This window comes from Salvia hispanica, chromosome 1 (assembly GCF_029641045.1).
Source record: "Salvia hispanica isolate PSC_SH4W2 chromosome 1, Shi_PSC_v1, whole genome shotgun sequence".
Lineage (NCBI taxonomy): Eukaryota > Viridiplantae > Streptophyta > Magnoliopsida > Lamiales > Lamiaceae > Salvia > Salvia hispanica.
This window is the reverse complement of record NC_142692.1, coordinates 339,338-356,114: the sequence shown is the minus strand read 5'-3', so window position 1 is coordinate 356,114 and position 16,777 is coordinate 339,338. Positions and strand designations below refer to the sequence as shown.

General features: G+C 39.7%; 3 protein-coding genes, 2 non-coding genes and 1 pseudogene across 5 annotated transcripts; 2 read left to right on the top strand and 4 right to left on the bottom strand.

Moving 5' to 3' along the window:
- The first annotated feature begins 1,970 nt into the window (after positions 1–1,970).
- On the top strand, positions 1,971–5,203 carry LOC125221512 (autophagy-related protein 18a-like). Its single transcript, XM_048123630.2, has 4 exons — positions 1,971–2,994; positions 3,259–3,463; positions 3,965–4,091; positions 4,856–5,203. The coding sequence occupies exons 1-4, from the start codon at positions 2,212–2,214 to the stop codon at positions 4,944–4,946; spliced, it is 1,206 nt and encodes a 401-aa protein (XP_047979587.2). The 5' UTR covers positions 1,971–2,211; the 3' UTR covers positions 4,947–5,203.
- Positions 5,204–5,609: 406 nt separating this feature from the next.
- On the bottom strand, positions 5,610–5,683 carry TRNAV-AAC (transfer RNA valine (anticodon AAC)). The gene has a single exon. It is a non-coding gene; the product is annotated as a tRNA-Val (tRNA).
- A 136-nt stretch (positions 5,684–5,819) lies between these two features.
- LOC125223114 (pentatricopeptide repeat-containing protein At5g66520 pseudogene) lies at positions 5,820–7,460 on the bottom strand (annotated as a pseudogene).
- A 454-nt stretch (positions 7,461–7,914) lies between these two features.
- Positions 7,915–7,985, bottom strand: TRNAG-CCC (transfer RNA glycine (anticodon CCC)). The gene has a single exon. It is a non-coding gene; the product is annotated as a tRNA-Gly (tRNA).
- A 997-nt stretch (positions 7,986–8,982) lies between these two features.
- Positions 8,983–10,088, top strand: LOC125219692 (uncharacterized). The gene is made up of 3 exons (XM_048121735.2): positions 8,983–9,135; positions 9,225–9,300; positions 9,380–10,088. Exons 1-3 carry the CDS (start codon positions 9,058–9,060, stop codon positions 9,973–9,975), a joined length of 750 nt encoding a protein of 249 aa, XP_047977692.1. The 5' UTR covers positions 8,983–9,057; the 3' UTR covers positions 9,976–10,088.
- Positions 10,089–11,827: 1,739 nt separating this feature from the next.
- GH3.9 (putative indole-3-acetic acid-amido synthetase GH3.9) lies at positions 11,828–15,180 on the bottom strand. The gene is made up of 4 exons (XM_048122059.2): positions 14,746–15,180; positions 14,540–14,641; positions 13,579–14,417; positions 11,828–12,559 (listed from the first exon to the last, which is right to left on the bottom strand). The coding sequence occupies exons 1-4, from the start codon at positions 15,045–15,047 to the stop codon at positions 11,985–11,987; spliced, it is 1,818 nt and encodes a 605-aa protein (XP_047978016.1). The 5' UTR covers positions 15,048–15,180; the 3' UTR covers positions 11,828–11,984.
- Between the last annotated feature and the right edge of the window lie 1,597 nt (positions 15,181–16,777).

Genomic DNA, 16,777 nt, shown 5'->3' with positions numbered 1-16,777 from the left:
TCGTTGGTACATGTTTTATAAATTTAATTTAATTTTAGTATAAATTACAGTTGTCTATTTACACTTCTAGGAAAATAGACTATCAGTACATCTATAACTTATGACACTCTAAAAGATGCCACCACAAATATATGCTACATATACATAAGCATGTTGCCACATTTAGTTGCTACTGCATGTCATTTAATTTCTACCCGTAAGTACCTCATTCCCTCATTTTTCTTACTACTACATGTTTATGATGTGCGTGTGTATGTGTTGTATGTGTATTTTGTGCAGTGTATGCGTGTATGTCCGTGTTGTGCTATTGCTAATGATTGAAATCAGTTGTTGCTAATTTGATATTGTTGACACTAATAGTTATTGCTAAATGTTGAACTTAATTTTTTTAAACATGGTTTATTTTTCGTGGACAACTAAAATGACAAATGTGGTCTATTTTTCGTGGACGAAGAGAGTATATTAATTATAAAAATTAAAATTATAAATTTAATTACCAAAATAACTTGTAACTAAATTTAATTTTAATTGTGATTCGATTATTTTTTTTAATATTAAAATTAAAATTTAGGATTAATTAAAAATTAAAAATTTAGAGTTAATTTTAAAAAATAATTTTTAATATTAAAAAAATAATCAAATCATGGTTAAAATTAAATTTAGCTAAAAATTATTTTGATAATTAAATTTATACTTTTAATTTTATAATTAATATATTTAAAATTTTCATAGTTACTTTATACTCCCTCCACGTGAGACATTTCTTTTGGACACCAATTTTAGAAGTGAAAAAAGTAGAGACAAAAAGTAAGAGAGAGGATAAAGTGAGAGTGTTGGTTTTTGCCATAAAAGGAAATATCTCACTTATAGTAGGACGGCCTATAAAGGAATAGGCCTCACTTATAATGAGATGAATGAAGTAATAGTTTAAGAGAAAGATGGTAAAGATGATTTGACATAATGTGATTAAAAAAGGGAAGTGAAAAATATCATTTCAATCACTCAAACTATAAGAAAATATCATATCCAATACTAGACAAAATAGAGAAAATATCATATTCAATACATAGATTTGAAAGTCCAAAAATGTCCTCAATGCCTTGGAGACATTTTTGATACAAAATTATGATAAATAGTAAAAAATATAATATCTTAATCTAAAGATTACCCATGATATTTTTAAAATTGAAAGACCATTTACATGCAAAACAAATAATCCGTCCATCCGCAATTAGGAGTCCCGTTTTTCCATTTTAGTCCGTCCGTGAATAAGAGTTCCGGTTCACTTTTACCATAAATGATAATAGGGTCTCACATTCCACTAACTCATTCCACTCACATCTCATTTAAAACTAGTATATACAAGTGGGATCCCTATTCCACTAATTTTTTTCTACCGAATAATCATTAATGGTCGGCTTGATTCGTATCCTTATCCTTTCGGTATGTGTTGTGAACACTTTCATTTTTAGCCTCTCATCTTCTTCTCTAGAGAAGCAAAACTCTAAGGGATAGAACAGATGGTTCAACTACATAACTTTTTATTTTTAATTACTTCCATGGTCGTGCCTCGTGGCACGGCAGCACCCGTACTATTGAAATGGTTCGTCAGTAAAGATGTTCCCACAGGTGCCCCTTTTTCCAATGGTACTATAATTTATATTCCTATCGCTTCATTCCCTCTTTTGGTCTATCTACATTCAAGGAAATTCATACGCTCCACAGACAGAGCAAAAAGTAGAGTCTTGGTCAGAGCAAGCCGTCCTATTCTATTACCGGACATAATTGGGGGAAGCTCATCTGAAACTAGAGCTAGAAACGCCCTATTTAGTTTCGTTCCCGTTCTTCATTTCCTTCTTCTCGAATCCAAGGGGGACAACTCATATTTAGAATCTTTATGCGGTGTGCTCAGTTTACTATTCTTTCGTACTTTCTTCCACTTTTCTTAACATTTCTTAAAACACATGCCGCCCATAAATAAGAATCCTAAAGGAGTAATACAGAGACCATTTGCATATTTCACTATTACAAAGTACTACTCCATATTTGATTCGTTGACCAAATAAAACAGAGTATATATAGTAGTATTTGAATTACGATTTTATGTAAATTACCCTTTTGTCCCAAGGCCTGAAGCGTCCTTCCCTGTAACCAAACCCTGAATCAATCCGCCCCTTCCCTTTTTCCCGTAATCCCATTCCCATCCGGCTCATGGCAACTCTTTCCAGCCCAAACCCTAACCCTAACCCCACTCTGGCCTCCCCCATGCTTCAGCCCTACCTAGACACGCCTCCGGACGACGGAGTGTCCCCCTACGATGCCGGCGTCCGCGATTCCTCCCCCGCCGCCAATCCAAACCCTAGCCCGATCAAGCTCCTCCACTTCTCCTTCAACCAGGACCACGCCTGCTTCGCCTCTGGCACCGATCGCGGCTTCCGAATATACAACTGCGATCCCTTCCGCGAGATCTTCCGCCGTGATTTCGGCGCCGGAGTTGGCGCCGTCGAGATGCTCTTCCGTTGCAATATACTTGCGCTGGTCGGCGGAGGCCACTCGCCGCAGTATCCCTTGAATAAGGTCATGATTTGGGACGACCATCAGAGCAGGTGCATCGGTGAGCTCTCCTTCAGGTCTGAAGTGCGCGGGGTTCGGCTTCGGCGGGATCGGATTATTGTTGTTCTCGAGCAGAAGATTTTTGTCTACAATTTCGCGGATTTGAAGCTGCTGCATCAGATTGAGACTATTGCCAACCCCAAGGGGCTCTGTGCGGTGTCTCAGGTTGCGGGATCGTTTGTGCTGGTTTGCCCTGGCCTGCAGAAGGGGCAGGTTAGGGTGGAACATTACGCTTCAAAGAGGACTAAATTCATCATGGCTCATGATTCCAGAATTGCCTGCATTACGCTCTCGCAAGACGGCAATATGCTCGCAACTGCTAGCACTAAGGGGACGCTCGTTAGGATATATAATACACACCATGGGACTCTGCTGCAGGAGGTTAATTCTTGTTCTCATACTATAATGTAGACCATTCAGCTTGAGTTGATTATTTGATTGTTCCATAAAAGTAGCTGATACATTCAACTGCAACAATTGGTGTTGGTATGTTGGTGACAATGCTATTGTTCTGAAGTGGGGAAGAAAGATGTAATCTGATTTTGTTTTTGTTTTCTATGTGTTGCGCCTTGATAAGTTTGTTTGTGTTAATGCTCTATCCATGGAAAAATGGCCTAAGAAGAGCCCACTTGTAATATGCTGCAGGTCCGAAGGGGTGCAGATAGGGCAGAGATATATAGCATGGCATTCTCATCCACAGCTCAGTGGTTGGCAGTGTCAAGTGATAAGGGCACTGTTCATGTTTTCAGCCTTAAGGTTAATTCTGGGAATGTCGGAAGCGAGAGGTCAAATAGCCCTCCTGATAACCCTTCTGCTGTGATGCCAGGTTCTTCATTGTCTTTCATTAAAGGTATAATGCTGAGTTTTACTCTTATTGAATGGAATTGGTTCTCTTAATTTATCATGGAGCCTGCTAATTGGTTGCCTTAGATTCATCTGAGTTTAGAAGGAAATTGGATTAGATTATTTTCCACAAGTACTAATGTAAAATTGAATGAGAATTCTTAAATAAACAACTTACTATCGTACTATAGTTTTTATAACATCATTAATGCATTGTTGGAAACCGAATTTGTTATCTACTCCGTATAATCTTCTTAAATCGTGCATGTCTGCCATTGTCAAATCTCGGATACTGCTTGGTTTTATTGTGTTGCTTTGAGGAGCTCTTTTCTAGGTTTCCCTTGAAAATTCTATTCGGCTTCTTTCTTTGTTTTCCCCATTTGATGGCTGTAAAAGCTACTAGTAGTTAGACCTGGTTATGCATCCTTCATGAGGAAACTGAGAGTATGTACTGCCTTTCTTTGAACATTTCTGGGCCTACTGATTCAGTTTTCTTTTGTTTTGGCAGGAGTCCTTCCGAAATATTTCAGCTCAGAATGGTCGGTGGCTCAGTTTCGTTTACCTGAAGGATATCAATATATTGTTGCTTTTGGTCACCAGAAGAATACAGTGGTAATTCTTGGCTTGGATGGAAGGTCAGTTTTTCTTAAATCCAAGTAGTACTGCTTCAATCCGTTTGGAAGTTTTTATTTTTCCAAGTTTGCATGCAGCTGCTAGGCTCCTCACTCCTGTATCATAGACTTGGGCTTTTATAATCACAAACCTTTGGTAGGACTGTTTCTATTCTAATTCTACAACTGGCTAAAGACTGGGTATATTGGCTGATTGGTCTGGATAGACGGGGTTTCTGTACATCTGTCAACTTTACACGTTTTTGTCTCAAGTAGAAGAAAAGATTAGTAGTGAAGCACCACAAGAACTGATAGATTTAAATAGTGAAATAAGGATATATGGCTGTCACCCACCTCTATAGGCGGTGACATGTTAAACAATTTCTTTGCCTTGTAAAGCTGATACTTAGGTAGATTATTAAAGTTGGGTTGGCTAGGCCAGCAATAGCATATGATGTTTTGAGCTGCAAAATTCGAGCTTGGGAAAACAATTATACTCAACTGATTTTGCTTAAGGTTTGTTTTAGACATTCTTACAATTATTAAGAAATTTGTCAAAATGAACTAATGATGCTTAGCAACTTCAGAGGAAGTATTAACTAGAGTAGAAATGTCCGTTTGTTTGGTAGACATTTTGCATTTGCCTCCCATAATATATGGGCCTCTTATACTATTCTGTTTTAGCAAGAGATATCTACTTGTGTACGTATCTCTATATGTACATCCGTCTCTTAGTAAGTTATTGAGAGAGAAGAAAAGATATTGACTAGTTGGATTCGTATATGCAGCTTCTACCGGTGCAAATTCGAGCCAGGGAATGGTGGGGAGATGACACAGTTGGAGTATCACAATTTCCTGAAGCCAGAAGAAGCATTTTAGCATGACCTCCCTGCCTCTGCTGCTAATGTTTTTCCCGCTGCTAATTTGTGGGTTCACGATGAAGTTGTAAATATCCACCCGTAAATGAAACCAACAGAGTGAAACTGCTTAATTTATAACCAGTTTAGTATTGTAAAAAAATGGAAATAACAACAATATCTGCTTCTACATTCAATTGTTTTATTATGTCATCTGCTGACTACTGTATACGGAGTAATATTATTATTCATAATGGAGCATGAAATATTATTATGTCATCTAGTGCCATTATTTTTATGCGGAGGTGTTACTTCCATCTAGCAGGGCCAAGCCGAGTTAGCGGCGGTTCTTGACGTGTACGAGAACCGTTTGGCCAACTCAAAGTACTTGGGCGGCGAAGACTTCTCTCTGGCCGATCTGCACCACATTCTGATCATAGCCAACTTGTTAAACACCAAGGTTAAGGCCGTGTTCGAGGCGAGGCCCTGTGTCGCCGCCTGGGCTGCCACGCTCTTGGCCCGTCCCTCTTGGAAGAAGGTTACTGGGGCTTAGAAGATCCAATTGATGACAGCTGAAATATATCATTGTTGTTTGGTTAGTGTTGAATGAGTTGGAGTCCTCTTATCAAATCAGTAACGTTATCTCCATGGTCAATTATAAGGCTAGCAGACAAAAAATATAAAATGGCTTCGCCCGGACTCGAACCGGAGACCTTCAGTGTGTTAGACTGACGTGATAACCAACTACACCACGAAACCACATTGCATTAATCTCTCAATCATTGTATAAATAAGCATGCAACAGATAAACCATCCAATAACTTCGTAGGTAAAATACACTTATTTTACTAACATTTCCACTACATTGCACCATTCAAGAATTCATAATCAAGAATCAAGGACTCAACACGACTAATGCAAATAATCTAGCAATCGTATTCACAGTGTAGCTGCAGCGTTCCCCTCGACAAAACACGGGATCTAAGCTAAACTTCAGGCTTCCAGCACAAGGGGATGCTTTGAATTCTGAACTTCGACCAAGCTGCAACCCATATCCTTCTTAAGTCCTCTGTCAGCCATCAATTCTCGCACTCTCATTGCATCATTCCATCTCCCATTCTCTGCGTACACATTAGACAAGGCAACGTAATACGCACTGACCTCCGGCTGCAACTCCACGAGTTTCCAAGCAGCAAATTCAGCCAACTCATTGGCACCATGAGCTCGGCAGGCAGCAGCTAAAGCTCCCCAACTACTCACAGAAGGTTCAAACGGCATCTCATTGATCAACCTACACGCCTCATTAAACAACTTAGCACGCGCCAAGAGATCAATCATACAGTTATAGTGCTCCACACTGGGTGGAACTCCATACTTTCCATCAACTAACGAAGAAAATATACGTTGCCCCATTTCCACATCACCAATATGCACACAAGCACTGAGCACTACAGTTAAAGTAGCAGCATTAGGTTGAATCCCTTCACGCTCCATTCTCAAGAACCACCTCAACGCCTCTTTCGCATTCTTGGACAGTGCTTGCCCTCTTATCACTGCATTCCATGTGTACACATTCTTCTCACTCATCTCCTCGAAAACGCACAACCCTTCCTCAATCCTCCCGCATCTCCCATACATTTCAATCAACGATGTACCAAGAATGACATCCAGTTCCCACTCCTTCCTCTTCACATAATCGTGCAACCACACGCCCGTATCCAACGCTCCAGAGCCTGCGCAGGCAGCCAGAGCATTCACTGCAGTCACCTGATTAGGCATCACACCCTCGTTTCTCATCCTATCAAATGCTGATAACGCATCATCAAACCTCCCAGAATCCTTAAACCCCGAGATCACGACAGTCCACGACACGACATCTCTCACAGGCATTTCATCGAACACCTTGAGACACATCTCAAAATCGGCAGCCACAGCGTACAAATTGACCAAAGAATTCCCAACGTAGAGATCGCTCAGAAAACCTAATCTGATAATCTGTGCATGCACCGATTGCCCGCCTTGAATCAGCTTCAAATCCGCGGCGGCTTTGAGGACGAAAGGGAAAGTGTAGTGATTGGCGGGAATGGAGTTTGTGTGCATGTGAGAGTAGATGATCGGAGAGGTCTGAGGAGCATCGGAATGGGAGAAGGCTCTGAGAAGGGTGTTGCAGACGAAGGTGTGGGGCCTGGTGTGGTTGTTAATGAAGAGGGGGAAGGCGGCGGAAGTGAGGAGGTTGTGTTTGCGGCAGTAGGAGATGAAGGCGGCGGCGAAGGTGGTGTCTGCGGTTAGATTGTGGACGATAAGCTGCGTTAGAATCTGAGAGACGTGTGACGGATCTGAGCAGCGAGGGATTAAATAGAGGATTCTTGCAGTGGCATAGTTCATCATTCCTGCCATGGATTGTGAATTGCTGAATAACTCGGATTTCAAAGGCTTAATTAATGAGACGTGTGACGGAGCTGTGCAGCCAGTGGTTAAGGAAAGGATGAATCTTGCAGTGGCAGAGTTGATCATTCCTGCCATGGATTGTGAATTGCTCACTAACTCCAATTTCAAAGGCTTAATTAATGAAGAAAATTACTCCCTCTCCGTTCCAAGACAGTGACAACAAACTTTTCGGCACGGGATTAAGAAAATGGAGGTATTGTTAGTAAGTGAAAGTGAATAAAGTAAGAGAGTTAATAAAGTACCGGAAAAAAAAGTAAGAGAGAGTACCAAAAAAGGAAATGAGTCACCGAAGTAATGAATAATTCAAATTTCAAAGGCTAAATTAATTAAGAAGAAAAAAAAAAAAGTTAAAATCCATGCATTTCAAAGGCCAAATTACTAAAGAAGCAAAAAAAGTTAAAATGCCATGAATTGTGAATTGCTGACTAACTCGAATTTCAAAGGCTTAATAAATGAAGAAGCAAAAAAAAAAAAAAAAAGAAGAAGTTAAAATCCATGCATTTCAAAGGCTAAATTACTGAAGAAGCGAAAAAAGTTAAAAATGCGCATCCGGGGAATCGAACCCCGGTCAGTACCGTGGGAGGGTACTATGATACCACTACACTAGATGCGCTTCATTGGTTAATAGTATTGCACTATACTACACATTGTCGGACATGAAAACTCAAACATGAATTGCTGAGCTTATCTTTATCAACTAAAATACAGTTTTACAATATTTTTTAAAATAAATATATGCTTTAGTTTTATTTTTTAGATAATTATATTTTAAAATTGTTATTTAAAATGCTAATTATGGAGTAGTGTTCATTTGATATACATACATTTATATGATATACATAAAAAAGAAATATAAAATAAAAACAACTAATAAAAAGAAAAACCGTGCAGCACACAAACACACGTAGAATAAAGGGCTCAAGCCTTTCATGTCGCCCCGCCACATCCCGCTGCCTCTATGCAATGCGACTCGGCGTGTTTCATTGGCGGAACGATAAACCAATTTTGCTTATATCCTTATAAATCAATTTTTAAACAAGATAAGCAGGGGGAATATTAGTGCCACACGCGGTGAAACCTCATTATTTCAAGTCACCTTTAGAGTGTCCACAACAGGGAGCCGTGACTCCCTATAGGGGTGGACAAGGTGGGGCCGCGAGGGTTGGACATGGGCAGGCCGGGGAGTTGGCGCGGACACGGTGCATGGAGGGGCGCCGCGGATGCCGGAAAACTTTTTTTTCAGTTTTTTTTGGATAAAATAATGTGATTGGTGCCAACAATTGATAAAATAATGTGATTTGTGACAAGTTTTTGTGGTTTGGCTAAACTATTGTGCCTAGTGTTACTGTAACTTGCTTAATGTGGAAGAGTTATTGTTGTTTCTCATGCATTCTAATTTGTCATTTTCAGTTTTCAATCTTTAATTGCATCCCTTTTACTAATGGTTTATCTACCTTTCTGATTTGTCAGCCTCATTATTCCAATGACGTGTCAAAGTCGACGGTAATAGTCCGTCTGATGTGGCTTCCACAGGGCAAGGGTGGATCAGTCATTTCACATGTCGTGTGTTTTGATTTGACCTCTTTTTCCTGGACTAGAAATAGAAGTAGAACAGAAGTGTCCATTGTTGTTTCTCTTCTTGTGTGAGGATCTCTCCTCTTTTCTCAATCCGCTTCCACTAGTGGATGGAAAAAGCTCCCGACGGCGAAGGAGATGCCGCTGCCGGTGGCACCAGCGAAGGCCCCGAACCCCTCACCTATAAGGTATATGATCATATGTGGAGTATTAATTTTCCGGTTTTTCATTATGTATATAATCATTAGTGGATGAATTTATATATCTTTTGATGAAGACATGGATCTTGAGAGTGTCAATTCATTGTGGTGGATGCCAAAAGAAAGTAAAGAAAGTCCTTCAAAGTATTGAAGGTATGCGTGCAACTTTTATTTTAATTTGTGTTTTTGTTTCAATTAATAATAGAAACAAATTATGTTAATCCCAATCCAGGAGTATATAAGATAGAGATAGATCCCAAGCAACACAGAGTTGTAGTGACCGGTAACGTCGAATCTGAGACGTTGATCAAGAAGCTCACCAAATCGGGAAAAACCGCGGAGCTTTGGCCGGAAAATCAGTCAAAAGAAGGCGGAGAGAGCAAAATTGATCAGACCGACGGCTCAAAAACCGGCTGTGACTCTTCCGGTGAGGATCAGGCGGAGGAGAAGGGCGGGGCACAGCCTCCCCCAGCTCAAGGCGGCGGCGGGGGTGGAGGTAAGAAGAAGAAGAAAAAGAAAAAGAAGAAGAGCTCCAACGCCAATGCCGGTGGTGCACCTGGTGGAGCGGCTCCAGGCGCTCCACCAGGTGCGATGGGTGGGCCCGTTGAGCAGACGAATGAGAGTTCTCCACGTCAGCAAGTATTCAGTTATCCGCAGTTTTACTATCCTACGCCGGAGTATGGGGTGAGCTACAATAGTGCTCCACAGAGTGCGAGTATGGGAAGGGGGTATTATACGATGCCTAGGTATTCGTACGCGTATTATGGCGCGGACTCTTATCTACCGTCCGATTCAATCATAGATGACACCTCTTGCTCCATCTCCTGATTCTCTTTAATTTCCCCATCTCAATATTGTTATTTGGGAATTAAGGTGATATGTTGTGTAATTGATTATGATAATGTAGGACATATATATAGTTTGACCGTTTCTCTTACAAAGCAGTCATTTAAGTTGCATTTTTTGGTCGAATAGAAGAGTTTCATTAATCTTAATTAGTGTCTAGGAGTTATGTTTTGTCTAAGCATATATGCTGGTTCTCACACGCACACACAAGACAAAAGATTTTTCCTTTCCGGGAAAGAGAAATCTTTCTTTAGTTGAGACCTTTCACTTTTAAACCTTTAAATCTTTATAGCTTTAAACAATTTGTTGTGCATGCAGAATTGAATATATGCAAATTAAGGTGAAGATAACTTTGTGTAGTAGACATCCACTTTAGAGTGTAGAAAAAGTAGTGCATGTATAATATCCTGAAAAAAAAACAGAAGATGGACCGTATAAATGTAGAGAAAAAAGGAATAGTAATTGAAGAGATGTTGAGAATCTTGCTTTGAAGAGATGAGGAGGGATTGCATGCATTTTTAGTGGTCCATGTCAAGTGGTGAAAGGATAGAGAGTAAAAAACATTGAATTATTGGGAAATCTTATTTGAGCTTTATCTATTTGGAATATATGTAAATCACTTTGGTATAAGATTATTCACAGCTTCTTTATCCACAGGCACATTCTCAGAATCTTTTATCAGAAAGATTCTGTGTGAGTGTGTGTACGTGCGTGAGTTGGATAGCAATAGGCAATCCCAAACCGAGCAACTTGGTATAAAGTTCACTAATATTTTGAAAAAATTGCAATTATGTGAGTATAATTTAGTAAATTAGTAGGTAAATATATGTTACTATAGCTAGATAGAAATAATCATCATCCAGAAAAGAAGTAATAATGCTAGCCGTCATTCAACTTCTTTAATTCAGTGTTTCATGAATGATTCGAGACTCAATTTGCACAGTTAAAGGGTTCAAACCAAAAAGATAATAAGCTAGCAGCACAATTTTAAATATGAACAACAATAAGAACGTAACAAAGCAGGGTCAGAGCCAGAAAATAATCACGGGAAAAAAGATAAAATAAAGTAAAAATGATTGGATGTTTTGTCTTTTTTTTTTTAAAGGAAATAACTCAATTTAATTAGATTATCCTAAAAATGAATCCGACTCAGCTTAGTTGGGACGGGGGAGTGCTTAGAAAGCCAACAAAATATGGACGAAGTTTGCTAATGAGAAATATGTCTATTGCCCCGTGTGAAAATAATATCTCCGGTAGTTTATATACGAAAAGGTTAAAATTAAGTTATTAGAAAAATCATGAACATAGTGAAGTGTATTGAACACTCAAAACATAGAAAATGATATGCCTAGAATCACGTGGGCCTCAAATGGGCCTCTCTCCATAGTCTGGTGTGATCTGACATTAATATGGGCTAAACATGGGAAGTTGAATAACATATCGATTGAACTAATTTGGAAGTTCCAAAATCATACTAGTGTTATTTTATGAATAGATTTGAAAATTAATCCCATATGCATAGATAGTGGAGTATTATAAAGTTATGGACACCAACATGGAAGAATTATAAAGTTTGTACTCGCTCCCTCCTTAAACAAGACTTTTTTTTTTTTTTTTTTAATTTAGACGTGTCCAATATTAGTCTCTTCATTTATAGACTTTATCACACTATGTATTATTCGCAAGATATCAATTTATTTATTATTTCTATCATCATTTGCTCCACTAATAATTTATTTTTTAGTTATTACTCTACTAATAAATCGAATTGTTAGTACTACTTATCGAACAATCTTCATATAAAAATATACTCAAAATTATTTAGTAGAGAGACTGCAAATCAAAATTGTTATTTATTGCGATGCGAAATTGTGTCCGGAATAAGATCATGACCGCTGGATCATTACACGTGGCAAATAAGCTTACCATCGACGGCTACAAATTGTAAAATCCCTAATTCCCAAATTTTATTTCCTTCCTCCAGTCCAATTTCAAGCGTTCCAGATGGGATCTCTGGGACTAAAATAGGAGTCGCGCACGTTAGCATTGAGCAGCTTGAGCGCCGGCTTGGACTTGACGCAGCGCGGCGTCTTGTACTGGTTGATGGAGGCGCCGCCCTGCGCGATGAAGAGGTCCATGAGCTTCTCGAACGTCCCCGGCTTGACGACCCTGATCTCGAGCGGGCCGACGGACTTGTCGTTGGTCCGGCAGCGGCGGTAGACGTAGTCGAGGCCCTCCTCCACGGAGATGCAGCACTCGGAGAGGACGTCGGCGGGGAGCGGCGGCGCGTGGGGGTGGATGTCCTCGTTGATCTCCCAATAGATGACGTAGTGGCCGGGGATGGAGGAGGTGTCGGCGTAGCTGGTGTACTCGACGAGGAGGGCGTGGCGGGGCTCCAGGAGGCGGCGGGCGGCGGCGGTGATGCTGCGGTGGAGGTCCTCCTCGTTGGTCTTGTCGTTGTCGATGCTCAGGACGACGTTGCGGCGGCAGATGAAGCGGAACTGCGGCGCCTCGTTGTGGAATCCGGTCACTTGCAGCACGTCGCCGATGCGATACCGGTACAGTCCTGATCAAACGCACACTTTAGGCGGTGTTCGGTTTCCAAAATAAAATAATACTCCATGATTATTTTAGCTATGACTGATTAGCTATGACTAATTATCCCATGATTATTCATCTAGGATTGAGTTGTGAGGTTAAATCTCATGAACCAAACACACTACAAATTTAATCTCAGTTACAATCTTGCAAAACGAACACCCCCTTATTTGTTAATTACAATACTAATATGTAATATGTTGCCCACTGAAACGTAGCACAGTTGACAATGAAGGGACAGATCCTGCTGCAACGAAAATACATTTTCTATTGAAATATGGGGTACTCCATAATGGTATGCTAATTCAAACTAATTATTTAAATACCAAAATAAACAAGAATTTTACTAAAATTCATAATCATTACATCAATTTGTTGTCAAAAAATGAGATAAGATGCAAATAAAGAGGCAAAAGTAAAATGGGAAATTATGTCATGTCATGATTACCCTAAAGAAAGCATCGAGAAATCTTTTGACTAATGTTTGTACCTTTCCGTACTAAGTACTACGAATTGCAATACGAATTAACGTGGGACAAGATGCCTTTCTTCAACTCATTAAATTATTAGTGTTGATAATTATTGCTCTATAATGCTCTTTTGAGCAACAAATAATGACACATTATGTTGCATCTCAACCTAGTACTAATACTACTATCTGATTTTTATATAAACGCTACGTAATACTCCCCCCGTCCTCGATTAATAGTCACACTTTTCCATTTCGATCCGTACCTAATTAAGAGTCACTTTATTTTTACCATAAATGGTAAATAGGTCCCACATTCCACTAACTCACTTCACTCACATTTTATTTTAAAACCAATATAAAAAAGTGGGTCCCACATTCCACTAACTTTTTCAACCAACTTTTCTTTACATTTCTTAAAACCCGTGCCCGATCAAAGTGTGACTCCTAATGGGGGATCGGAAGGAGTACTTAATTAGTGACTAAGCACGTATTTAAAAATGGAATGAGCAATTTACCGGAAAATGTGGTGACGACAAGCTCGTAGTAAGAGCCAAGCTTAACGTCGACGAGCTCCACCAGCTCGGACGGCTGCGGCGGTGCGTCGTCGTCATCTTCGTCGTCAAAATCCATGGACAGCTCGCCGTCCTCACCGAGCGGGATGAACTCGAAGTAGCCCATGTTGGGCAGCAGCGTAAAGGAAACCTCGGTAGGATCGCAGAGCGGCTTCATATTAACTCCAAAATAACACTCCGACGAGGCATACATCGTGCAAACCAGCGGCAGCCGCCCGTCGCTGTAATAGCGCAGCGCCGGCACGTACTGCGACATCGACCCCGTCACCACGGCCTCGATGAACTTGGCGCTGGGCCACAGCTTGCACAGGATCCCGCGCCACGAGGCCGCGCCGCCGCAGACGCCCTCGATCTCGTCCGCCGCGCGGGGGTCGGGGCGGCCGAGGAGCCTGAGGGTGGCGGCGCGGCAGGCGGGGTCGGTGACGCCGGCGTCGAGGGAGCCCGCGCGGATGTCGCGGCAGAGGTCGCGCCAGTGGCGCTCGAGGAAGGAGATGGCGCGGAGGAGGGCGGAGGCGAAGACGGCGCCGAGGCGGAGGACGCGGCGGCGGTGGACGAGGCCGGCGAGGAGCTGGCAGTACATGCTCTGGTTGCTGTCCGGGCAGAGGATGGCCGCGTCCGGGCTGGTGAAGTCGTTGAACGGGTCGGGGGGCCGGCGCGAGAAGTGACCGCTCTTGTAGTAGCTCGTCAGCACCGTGCAGGCTGCCAGCCCGCACGGGGTTGACATCTCCGCCTTGACGAAGTAGAGGTACATCGCCTTGCCTTCGTCCAGCCCGGAGACATGCCTAACGTCAAAATATAAATAAAATTTCATGACTAAATTTTAAATTTTTTAAAAGCATGTGATAAATACATACCATAAAAATATTGAAAGTGAAATATATAGTACTCCTATAGCGATCTTAACTGGTTGATAATTGGCATGATGAGATTGTAGAGGAAAGTACGGCGATCAAGATCCTCCGCAATCGTTGGCATCAACTTGGGCTCACCGGCCGACGTCCCGGAGCTGCAAATCGATGATTCTCAATGCTAAAATTCAATAATAGTAGTAATAGAAAAAAAAAAATGAAGCTATGGAGTATAAATTTTACATATTTTTTTTTTTTTTACCTGCAAAGCATCTCGATTATGGGGTGACCGGTAATAAGAGAGGACTCCTCGCCATTAGCGATTCTCACAATGTAAGGACGAATATCCTTATACGATATTGCAGGAACGCGATTCTTAAAATGAACCACGCTTTTCGCTGATTTTGATGAATTTCCCAAATATTTTTTCAAGTATTCTGTATCACAATTTTGTTCCAAAATTTTTCTCAAAATTTCGTGTTGAACTTCACCTGCTTTACTTGTCAGCCTCTCCAGCTCATTCAGTGCTTCATGGCCTTTGTATTCCAATTTCTTGCCGTCCATTAAACAAAAAAAGAATTGTAAATAACAAGGGAATTATTACGAGAAGAAACTATTGTTTTTTTTTTGTTTTTGGTTTCCTGTTGGATTGATGACTATATTGTGTGGTATGGCTCGAAATTGTGTTTCTTGGTTGAATAGTTTGAGGGTTCAATGGTTCTATATATAAGGTGGAAGATATTAATTAGTAAAATCTAATAAGAATAGTGGCTAGTTTCTTTTTTGAGTATGAGGATTGGTTCCCCTTTGCACGTTGTCGTTTCAATTGATTCCAGTATTCTACACCCCACTTGCCTAGGCCCTAGCCACCAACAATATCATTTCCAACGAAAATCACTTATTTCTTGAACAAATATTTCCATTCTAACACGTTTTTACTTTTTATAGTTTAAAGAAAATAAAATATGAAATACAAAAAAGAAAAGTGTATCATGCACCCGAACAGAGCACTATAGTGGCATTATAATTAAAATGACAACTTAGACAAGCAATCTGCGATATATAGACAAACAATATGTGATATATAGAGACACGCAACTCGATATATGATTTCCAAGGAATCTGCGATTACGAAATCAGAGATAATCAAACAATCTGTGATACATAGGCAAGCAAGACTGTCACGCGATAGACTAAAGTTGAATCTACTTCTAAATTTAAGGGTTTCTATTGGTGGTACATTGTCATTTTAATTGTGGTTGTCATTTTAGTATAACCCTCCCTATATTACTCTACTTTTGTAAATATATAAATTAGGCAATTTAAATGAAAATATTTTTTAATTAATTATCACATATCAACCTGAAAATTGATATACTGTATATTACAAAAATCACAAATCATAGTAGCGTTAATTGAGCATATATATATATAAAGAAAAGTATTACTATGTGCCAAAATCATTCGCAATCAACGTACAAATCAGATAACCTGACCCAGAACTAAGTGTGATTAAATTGTAAGCTAATCTAATTTATTCAAACAATTGATGATAGTTACTTATTTTGAAAGCTTTATCTCTATCCACAAAATTATATAGGAGTACTATTAGTGTGATTAAATTGTAAGCTAATCTAATCTATAAACCAACTCTAGGTTTCATTAATTACTTGTTGAGGAAAAACAATTAAAAAGTGATGACGTGAGTGTTTCCTCCTTTTTCTTGCAAGTTCTAGTTATCCTAAAATGTTGGTTTAGTTATTTGTGGTTAAATAACATCTATTTTTCACGTAAACCATTCTATTGTTTATGTTTACCAAAATTTCGTGAAACCGAATTCTTGAAAAAGGGAACTAGTCTTGTACCAATATAGAGAGGTTTAGATACCACCCGACAAAGCTAACAACATTTGTTAGCGAAATGCCAAATCACTTTTGGAAACAATCCACACTTCAAATTAAACCCCTCAAATTATTCTTTTATTTTTTGGATATATTTTTTAATTACTATATATATACATTAATGCATAACTATAAATAAAATTACTAAAATCTATTTTAAAAAAATATAGTTATAAATAAGCATGCTTTCGTTTTTAACCCCAAATTTTTAAATTAGTATATGTTCATTTCTTGCTTTGTTGAGCTCTTCATTTAGAAACGTGCTATATATATGTTTGTTTGATCATATCGACAAGTGTAGCACATGTATATTATTTAATTAGTTGGACATGTGAAGTAACAATTGTATATATTTTAAATTGTTGATGTAAAAGTAAAACAAGTTAGATGTAT